We start from the raw sequence: 11383 nt of genomic DNA on the forward strand, positions 1-11383 counted from the left end.
ACGGTAAACCTTTGACAAGGTAAAAAGCCAGGGTATTAAGGAATTTTAACCAAGGTATGTTGCAGACATTTCATGAAGATCCTAAAGAATCATACTAACTTGTGGAAAATGGGCATCTGATGTCTCCTTTAAACAGAATTCAGTATTGAATTAGCGAAATGCAAGACAGAAGTATTTTCACTTGTGGTCTCAAATGTTTTATAACCTCATACACTCTTAAAAATAAAGGTTTTTTATTGGCATCAATGGTTGCATGAAGAACCTTGAACATCCATGAAACCAGTGGAAAAAGGTCCTTTAGATTTTAAAAATGTTCTTCAAAATGGTTCTTTTAGGAACTGTTCACTGAAAGGTTCTTTGGGGAACCAAAACAACCTGGTTCTCCTATGGCATCACCCTTTGAAGCTTTTATTTTAAAGAGTGTACCATCATTAAAATAATGTCCTAAATATAACAAGTGCACCTGCCAGAGTGAATAGTTCAGTCAGTAACTCATTTAAGCGTCTCATAGCGCTGATGTGTTGGGATGCTGTAGCCTGCGGCATGCTGTCCGTGACTGTACCCAAATGAAACGCGTTCTGGCTCCTGCCAGCCAGCTGGCTCAAATGGCAGAGGCTCTGGCTCATAGGAAACTGACAGTCGACTCCATGAGGAGGAAAAGACATTCTCACTGGCGCACTGACATAGTTCTCTCCCTCAGGTTTCCATCAAGCAAGAATCTCAGAGATAGCACTTTGGGAAAGGGCAGGGCCACAGCTAACACATCAGCAGAAAACGATTGGGAGAGGTGAGAGGCAAATAATGAGAGAGATCAGAAAAGGCAAAGATTAAAGGGAGTGTTCTTTTACTCACCTTCATGCTGGTCCTCACTTCTGTAACTTAATTTCTTTTCATTTGGAATAATAATTTTTTGTGAACTCTCCTTTTAAGATGGTCATTTTAACTACATTTTTTGCTGTTGAAAAAAATATTAGTAAAGTCAAAGATTGAAAACTTTGTAGTGTAGATGTGAAAATTGCCAGTATTCATGGACATATATGTGCACCTGGCCCAAGCACAGTTTCTCTTCTTCTCTCTGCTGAGTCAGTTCCTTGCTAGTTGTGTTGTCAGGCTGCCACAATGTGTTAATAGCTTATAATACAGTAATACTAGAAAAGTGTATGTTAATCATTGTAAAAGAGTTTAGAAAGCAAACTGTTTGGCACAGAGACAAAATGAAGTCCACTATTTTGTGACGTTCAGGAATAGTATCAAGGAGACACAGCTGCAGCTTCATTTTCTCTGCTTTGTTACTAGTTGGAAAAAATGTTTATATTTGTATTTTTTTGGCAGTCAGCCTATTTTCTTTCACCAGGGCAAGCAGTATTTTCTCTTGGTGTTTCAAGCTGCACTGCTCCTGCACAAGCTGTAGTAAATGTTTCAGTAAGGGCAACCTCAGTCAACAGTCATTCATGTGTGTAGGACGTGTATGTAGACAAATTTGTAAAAATGGCCGTTTTACAGGTACCTTTAAGCAGAGTTTGAATGGGTGTCCCATAGTTTCCCCTTCAAGAACTTAAAAAATTCACACTTATTAAATTATGCAGCATGTTCTTATTCATCATAAGAAACATGAATATATTAACAAGAGCGTTATGATCTCATTTGGTTCCATTTTAGTTAGTGATTTCACTAATAACTATTCAACTGGAAAATCAGTTTTGATGGGAACATTGGATGCACATTTTCCACATGTTGGTGTGATTGTTTAGGGTCTTCATGAAATGTCTGCAACATACTTTGGTTAAAATTATTAACACCCTTTTTACATTGTCAAAAACAGCTCTTTTTACAGTGTTGCATGGCTCTTTAAATGATAATAAGCTACTTCTTACCCAACCCCTCCATTTTTATGGTGGTCCTTTTACTTTTATTGGAAGTCGCAAGCCCTCCTCACTTCAAACACTGCGGTTAAACCTTTTTAAAAAATCTTGGTTCGGTCCCTTATGGTTAGTCCTCCAGACACCCTCTGGCATTTGATCTATCTCTTTTAATTGAAGTTCATATTCAGATCTCCCTAATGAAGAAAGGTCTATAAGTCTTGTTAAGTAGTAGTTAAATATCAGCACTTTCCTCTTTAACTGTGGAGCAGTTGTGTAATCTTATAGAAAATTGAGTATATAAATATGACTGAGAAGCAAAATTGTAATAATCTAAGTTCAAGTTTCCATCTACTCTCCATTTTACAAGATAGAGTTCATTAAAGCTTTAGCAAAGACACAATGTGCTTTTATTCATCCATTTCAGCCTTGTTTTAAGATGCTTCTTGGGATCTCTCTCATGAATTATTTATGACCATTCTTCGGGTTTTTACTGGATTCCTTGTGCCCCAGTAATGGTGAAACAGCTTTTTAGTGTTTTCTTAATACTTTCTTCTAATACTTTGGATGGGCACCCCAGGGTCTATAGGGTTCTCTGCTTGCGCTGAAGGTATAAATAGCTCTTTGGCATCACCCTGCCGGGTCCAGTCTCCGCCCTTCACCTTCCCTGGAGCGCCTGCCTGCTTCCGCCAACACGCTCACTGATTTTGTTCAAGTGTAGGGACACTTAATGTTCCTTGTCTTAGAAGAAGAATATCTTTATATATTACTTTATAATGGCACATTTTTATCCACTGAGCAGTATGCAGTTGTGCAGCAGCCTTTATGTATGTGCATTTAAAATAGCCAAAATTGTACAAGGTGGCATTTTTGCAGCTTTAAAGTGCAAAAGTGAAATATTCAGTGGTATTTTGACCACTAATTTTATCTCTTGATTCATCACTGCTGACTGCGCATGCATCACAGAATAGGATGCTTAGATTTGCTCATATGATTACATCTCGTACTTCTCATTAGAAATGAATTGCTTTTAGCGAGATTCACGATTTCTCTGATATTTTGTATCTTGCATTTGAAGTGGAGCATGATTAACCTAATTGTATTCAAGAGTCTTCAAAAAGGCCCGAAAAGGTTAAGGTGGAGAATAGCAAAACATAAATCTATTTTAAGGGGAAAGATTTGATGTAATTAGACATGTCAGTTTCTTATGTGATGCAACAGCTTCTCAACACTTGATCACAAAGATGGCAAAGTGCTCTGGAAAGGGAAATCTGCATTTAAATGAGGCTGTTTTCTGTGCTCAGTGTTATTTTAGTATTATTTATGTACTAACATAGAATTTATTGATATTTTGAATTAGATTTTAGTTGTAAATTGTCATTCAGGTTTTATTTAAGTTTCAATAATGTCTTTTTTATTATTAAAAATGTTTTTACTTTTTTTTTTTTTTTCAGATGTCACTTTCTGTTTTTATTATTTTAGCACTTCCCGTATACAGACAAGGTCAAAAGTTTACATACACCTTGCAGAATCTGCAAAATGTCAATTATTTGACCAAAATAAGATGTTATTTTTTTATTTTGTACTGACCTGAATAAGATATTCACATAAAAGATGTTTACGTATAGTCCACAAGAGAAAATATTAGTTGAATCTATAAAAATGACCCTGCTCAAAAGTTTACATGCACTTGATTCTTAATACTTTGTTGTTACCTGAATGATCCACAGCTGTTTTTTTGTTTTTCTTGTTTAGTGATAGTTGTTCATGAGTCTATTGTTTGTCCTGAACAGTTAAACTGTCAGCTATTCTTCAGAAAAAAACTTCAGGTCCCACAAATTCTTTGGTTTTTCAGCATTTTTTGTGTATTTGAACCCTTTCCAACAATGACTATGATTTTGAGATCCATCTTTTCACACAACTGGACAACTGAGGGACTCATATGCAACTATTACAGAAGGTTCAAACACTCACTGATGAGTGTTTCCTTTTGAACAGAATATCTTATTTTGCCTAAATATCTTCTTTTTTTTCATTTAGCACTGCCCTTCAGAAGCTACAGAAGATACTTACATGTTTCCCAAAAGACAAAATAAGTTAAATTTACCCTCATCTTCAAATTCAAAAGGTTTTCATCCCCCAGTTCTCAATGCATTGTTTTTCCTTCGGAAGCCCCTTAGTTGTCCTCAGTGTGAAAAGATGGATCTCAAAATCATACAGTCATGGTTAGAAAGGGTCCAAATACACAAAAATGCTGAAAAACCAAAGAATTTGTGGAACCTGAAGGATTTTTCCGATAAACAGCGGACAGTTTAACTAAGGGACATGTGAACAAATATAACTAAACAAACAAACAAAAAAAACTGCTGTGGATCATTCAGGTAACAACACAGTATTAAGAATCAAGCGTATGTAAACTTTTGAACAGGGTAATTTTTATAAATTGGACTAGTACTTTTCTTGTGGACTAAACGTAAATGTCTTTTATTAGAAATATCGGTAACACTTTACAATAAGGTTCATTAGTTAAGCATTAGTTAATGTATTAACTAACATGAACTAACCTTGAGCAATACATTTGTTACTGTATTTACTAATCTTTATTAACATTAGTTAACAGAAATACAGTTGTTCATTGTTTGTTCATGTTAGTTCACACTGCATTAACTAATGTTAACAAAATTTTAATAATGTATTAGTAAATGTTGAAATTAACATTAACAAAGATTAATAAATGCTGTATAAGTGCAGTTCATTATTAGTTTATGTTAACTAATGTGGTTAACTAATGTTAACTAATGAACCTTATTGTAAAGTGTTACCGAAATATCTTATTTCAGGTCAGTATTAATTAAAAAATAGCATGCAAGTTTTTAATCTAATATTTATATTTAATTTCAGCTTGATTTCAGTTGCTGAAATGATTTTTAATGTTTTTGTTTTAGTTAAGAATGACAACGTTGTTGTGTCGCGTGTGTTTCAGACACATTTTTGTTTTGATTAACTGGCGGCCTGTTTGGACGCTCCGTGAATCCTCAAAATATGATAGTTAATGGGGCAGCAGTATTAAGATTGTCACATCGGTTCAGTGTCTGAGAGAAGATTGTAGACACAGAATCAATGAATGCCAAATGTGAACTCAAGGAGCTAAGGCGGCAAGCGCTACGGCAGGCAGAGAAAATTGCATCCATCCCCGCCATAACACCCGGGAAGCCATTAAGACGTTGGAGCCTTAACTAGACGAGCAGCGAGCTTTCCCAAATGATAAATGACAAAACAGAGGACTAATATTGTCATCTGGAAGGGGATTACAAAATTGTTGTTGTTTTCTTTATTTATTTCTTTACTTTTTTTGCTGTGATCGCTGTGATGGAAAGCTTTGAGCAGGGAGTGTGAATGTCTGGAGTGGATTTATTTTTTATGGGATGGATACGTGGCTAAATTTAAAATGCAGATGTGGATGCAACGGTTTCATTTCACTCTTCATAAACCCCTCTCAGTAAAGCCGTTTGTAATATGAAACCTCAGAAATGGAGAACACAATGTCAGTGTTATTAGTTTATTTATTATTTATTTATTTCCAGCTGGTTTTAATTAGACATCCATTTCTGTTGTGTCAGTTTCTGTTGATTTATTCAGTGGCGTTTGCTTATTTAATAGCACTGTTTAGTCATGCATTATGTTCCATGCAAGTTTTCCCTGGATTATGTAAGGAAAGCCAGCTCTGGGAGATCAGGGGGTATGTCCTAAAAGAGATCAAAGGATTTGATGCACACATATTGGATTAGGCCAAGGCCTGTTAATACAATAAGCTTAAATTGATGGCTATTATTGCACTAACAGGATAAGTGACCTCTCATCCTGTCTGGTTTAACCAGTGGACACAGGTGAGATCAATACGAGGTCTCACAGCAGCTTGTCGCTAATGTCACGTTCATGCCAACTGGAGAGACTCCAGTTCTCATTTTGAAATGCTCCTTGGCATCAGACTCTTGGCAGAAATACCTTACTGACTTTTATGTATGTATGTATTTATTTATTTTAACACAGGTTCAAATTTGACTGAATTCGTAGATTTGGTGGGTTTCCAAATCTGAAAAAGTTTTCTGTTCAGTGTTCCTGCAGGCAGAAAAACAAACATCAGTGGTAGAAACTTTAACCTTTCGGGACCCATACATTTATTTTTGGTATTTTAAAAGTTTTGAATAGTTAAAAAATCTCTTATGCTCACCAAGGCTGCATTTTTTTTTTTTTTATCAAAAATACAGAAAAAAACTGTAATATTGTGAAATATCATTGGAATTTTAAATAAGTTTTCTATTTTAATATAAAAATACATTTTATTTATTTGTGTGATACAAAGCTGAATTTTCAGCACATGATCTTTTAGAAATCAGTACAATATGCAGATTTATTATCAGTGTTGGAAACTTGTGCTTCTTAATTTCAGACTTTTTTTTCTCACAACTGCTTGATACAAACTCGCAATTCAGACTTTTTCCTCAGAATTGTGAAATTAACCTTACAATTGCGAGAAATAAAGTCAGAATTGTGAATTTTCTTGCAAATGCGAGTTTGTATCGCAATTCTGACTTCTTTTCATGCAATTGCAAGTTTATATCTCACAATTCAGATTTTTCTCACAGAATTGTGAGATATAAACTTACAGTTATGAGTTATAAAGTCCAATTCTCAGGACTCACAACTGCGTGTTATAATGTCAGAATTGCGAGATATAAACTAAATAATAGCAAATTTTATTTCTCACAAATTGCAAGTTTATATCTCACAATTCTGATTTTATAACTCAGAACTAGCAAGTTTATATCACATTTCTGAGACAAAAATTCAAATTTGACTGAATTTGGTACCCATACATTTATTTTTGGTGTTTTTTAAAAGTTTTGAAGACAGATAAACAGTCTCTTAAAGCTCACCAAGTCTGCATTTATTTGATTAAAAATACAGAAAAAAAACGGTAATATTATGAAATATCATTGAAATTTTAAATAACAGTATTCTATTTTGATATACTTGAAAATTTGAATTTTAAAAAACAAAAAAAGAAGTTTCAGCTTCATCAGTGTCATGATGTCCTTCAGAAATAAAAAAAAATAATATGCTGATTTATTATCAGTGTTGGAAACTGTTGTGCTGCTTAACATTTTTTATGGAACCTGTTATGGAACTTTTTTCAGTATTCTTTGAATAAAAAATAAGAAAGAACAGCATTTATTAAAAAATGAATGAAAATGTAACAATGTCTTTACTATCACTTTTTTAATCAACTTAACAAATCATTGCTGAGTAGAAATATTAATTTACTTTAAAAAAAATAAAGAAAAATGACTTTTTCTATTTTGAATAAATGCTCACAATTCACAATATTACAGTTTTTTCTGTATTTTTGATCAAATAAATGCAGCCTTAATGATCTTAAAAACATCTTTAAAAAGCATTAAAAATCTTACTGATCCCAAAGTTTTTAACGGCAGTGTAATATATATATTAGTGTTGTCAGAAATATCGATATTTCGATAAATATCGATACTGAAATATCCGAACGATACCAATACTAATTTCCCGAAGTATCGATACTAGCCGAGCTGTCACTTTCACTTCTCTACAAAGGCGAGTTTACAAACACCACACGTGACCGCGGTGCCTGTCTCGTCTCATTCAAGTGAAGCGAATAGAAAGGAGAGTGCGGCACCCCGCGACCGGCTTTGTTTGATAAAGAGCACAGCAGGAGTGCTATCTGGAAATATTTCGGATATGAAACAAACGAACATGGAAAGCCGAAGTACACAAGCAAGCCAATATGTAAGAGTTGCTACAGAGCAGTGGTAACAAAAGGCGCTAACACCACTAATTTCGCAAAGCACCTGAAAGACAGACACCCGGATCTATATAAAGAAGAACTGTTCTCATTTTAACATTACTGAATCATTAAATAAGATTGCCTATTATTGTTGCTGATATGAGTGTTGCTCCGTTTTTTTTTTTTACCGTAGTTCGTTAATATAAACAGATTGAGGAATCTTAGACGAGTAAATACTTTAACTGCGGTCAAATGTAAATGAACTGCGCTTATTTAACTTTATTAAAAAAAAACAAAAAAAAAACAAAACATTACTTAAATTCTGTGATTTGTCTTAATGTCTATCCAGTGAGCAACTGAGCATTGTTTTCGTGTGTGATGCACGCATGTTTGCTTGCATGGATCGGTGATTATGAATCCGGCATTAAAATCTGTTCGTCAAATAATGTTAATGTATTAACCAGCATTTATGAACGAGCAATGCATTTGTTACAAAATATTTGAATCTTTGATAACGGTAGGTAATAAAAATACAACGGATCATGTTAGCACGGTCCAATAAAAAATATTAACAGACAGAACTTTGGATTTTAATTGGTTAATGTATTAGTAAATTATAGATTAAATTGATTTTTAACTAAGATTAATAAATGTTTTGAAAGTATTTTTCATTGTTTATTCATGTTAACTAACAAATATCTTTTACCATTAACTTAAGTTCTAAGATTAGTTAGATAGTTTAGTTAATTGTGTGGTCTAAAAAGAAAAAGAAAAAGTTTACGACCTACACAACCAGTTGTATTTGAACAGCAAATAAAGTTTGAAGCTCAAACTCAAATGAAGCTAAGAAGCTGAACAGGGCTGTAGCAGTGTACATATGCATATACATCGTCATGTTCTAGACTATATTTATCTTTAAATTAAAAAATACATTTTTAATTAATATTGTGGCAGTTTTTTTCTCTGTGGTATCGAAAATAGTATCGATAATAGATATTTTTCAAGGTATCGTATCGAAGTTAGAAATTCCACTATCATGACAACACTAATATATATATATATATATTAGGGATGCTCATTTCGGTTAATTTTCCTGACCGACAACCGCTGCTCGTTATCCGATCATTAACCGTTAACTGATAAAATTAGAATAATAAATTAGTTTAAAATAAAAATAGAATGCACGAGTATCTGTGATGATACATTAAAAATACAAGCAAATGTTTTATTTTAACGTGCAAACAGCAGCATACAGAGCAACAACAAAAACTGTATTGACATATATTTAAATTATCACGCATCAGCAGCGCTTCTGAGAACAGAGAAAATCTGAATGAAAAAAAAAGAATAATATAAATAGGCCTACACTAAATATGTATAAATTAAATAACTACCTAATTAAGATGACAAAACTAAAACACACTGAATCCTTTTATGCGCTTTGAAGAACTGTACCCGGTCTTAATATATTCTTCTCGTCGGACATAAAAATATATAGCAGGCCAGCCAATACCTCAGTGTGCCTAGTTTTTAACATGTCCACATGCTGTACGGATAGGCAGGACCGCTGCCTGTTAACTCTTAGATCCGCGAAAAAAACACCATCACAAAAACCCTTTCAATTTGCGGTTCGGGACTTCCATCCACTGTCATATGCGTGTGGAGAAGCGCGTGTTTTACAGCGTTCAGCAATAGCCAATCACAGACATGTATGTTGATTTGATTATCGCTGTGGCCAATCAGAGGAGGCTATGTTACAATCCACTCACCAACCAAAGTGCCGGTTTCAGTTTTGCTGATTTCTACACTTTCGCGAACTCTCTTATTAAAACAAAGAAAGTGTTGGCATTATATAAATAAGAGATTAATTGTGCAGTGTAAAGGTTATTTTATTACTTTTTAATAACTTTATGAGATTGCGATGAACTACTCTAGGATGAGTGATAGCTTTCCAGTGATTGTAACGGGAGCGCCTATTGCGCACTTTCTAGACTATAATTCATTCAGAATTTGAATACATTCACTCACGGATTCACTCTCTAATAACCCAATAACGCCACTTGCCATTGAGTTGCATATACTACATCTGTTTACTAAGTAAAGGTAAAGCGAAATATGTCTGTACAGCCACACTGCGCGTGTCGACATGCGCACGTGAGTAAACAGATAACTTACAAATAGCATTATTTCTTTCACCATGCAGCAAACGTAAAAAAAAAAAAAAAGAATAGAAAAAAAACCTTTTAAACCGTTTAACTGATAGTAATAATCGGTTAAAATTCTTACTGTCGGTTAACGGTTAAACGGTCAATATGAGCATCCCTAATATATATATATATATATATATATATTAGGGCTGGGACTTTAACGCGTTAATTTAGATTAATTAATTACACAAAAATAACGCGTTAAATTTTTTTAACGCATTTTAATCGCACTAAGTTTTGCACCGCGGAACGTTTCTCACTGGATTGGATTCGGCGGACCGATTATACTGGAGCACAAACTAGCGTTCAGACAAGCCAAAGAACTTATACAAAAGAAGCTGCGTCCGTCCTAAATAGTATTGTATGTCCCAAATCGTAGTATGTTTAAAAAGTATTCCAAAGATTCCCGGATGGTCTACTACTTAACGATCAATGCACTCTCTTAACTGCTAATATTTCCCGCAACACACTGCGCCGTGAACGAGGATTCGATTAGAACTACAAACACGCATAAAAAGTGTTAAAAAACTACAAACATGGAGGATATACGCAACCAACGGACAGGTACAGAAAGGGGTTTGAGTGATAAATAATCAGTGTGTAACCTGATAAAAACTATTTTTTAAATGTTATCCGCGTTATATTCCATGTGCAGCAACATTTATAATGATAGGTTTGGTCATTAACGTTTAAATGCATAATTAAGCAAACACAAGAGCAGAGTTCTCGGAATGAAAGACTCATTAAAGAACGTGCCTCTTGCTACACTTAATGGCAATATTCCACTGGTCTGTTGGACTTGGTTGAACAAAAATAAAAAATAAAAAATCTTAATTCTCACTGTTCTCAGGTCAAATATTTACATGCGATTAAAATGCGATTAATTTCGATTAATTAATTACAAAGCCTCTAATTAATTAGATTAAATTTTTTAATCGAGTCCCGGCCCTAATATATATATATATATATACAGTACAGACCAAAAGCTTGGACACACCTTCTCATTCAAAGAGTTTTCTTTATTTTCATGACTATGAAAATTGTAGATTCACACTGAAGGCATCAAAACTATGAATTAACACATGTGGAATTATATTTAATTCTATAAAATATTTAATTCTATATATATATTATATATATATACCATATATACTTCTGCACAACACAACTGATGGTCCCAACCCCATTTATAAGGCAAGAAATCCCACTTATTAAACCTGACAGGGCACACCAGTGAAGTGAAAACCCATTCAGGTGACTGCCTCTTGAAGCTCATCAAGAGAATGCCAAGAGTGTGCAAAGCAGTAATCAAAGCAAAAGGTGGCTACTTTGAAGAACCTAGAATATTACATATTTTCAGTTGTTTCACACTTTTTTGTTATGTATATAATTCCACATGTGTTAATTCATTGTTTTGATGCCTTCGGTGTGAAAATACCATTTTCATAGTCATGAAAATAAAGAAAACTTTGGTTCAAAGGTGTGTCCAAGGTGTG

The 11383-nt window shown here is 34.0% G+C and overlaps 1 protein-coding gene across 1 annotated transcript in view; it reads left to right on the forward strand.

Moving 5' to 3' along the window:
* Positions 1-566: 566 nt before the first annotated feature.
* Positions 567-11383, forward strand: part of b4galt2 (UDP-Gal:betaGlcNAc beta 1,4- galactosyltransferase, polypeptide 2) — a 132939-nt gene continuing 122122 nt past the window's right edge. The window contains exon 1 of the mRNA XM_073849393.1: positions 567-787. Within this exon, the coding sequence (XP_073705494.1) occupies positions 567-787 (221 nt within the window). The remainder of the gene's footprint in view (positions 788-11383) is intronic.

The sequence above is a fragment of the Garra rufa genome, chromosome 10 (genome assembly GCF_049309525.1).
Source record: "Garra rufa chromosome 10, GarRuf1.0, whole genome shotgun sequence".
Taxonomy (NCBI): domain Eukaryota; kingdom Metazoa; phylum Chordata; class Actinopteri; order Cypriniformes; family Cyprinidae; genus Garra; species Garra rufa.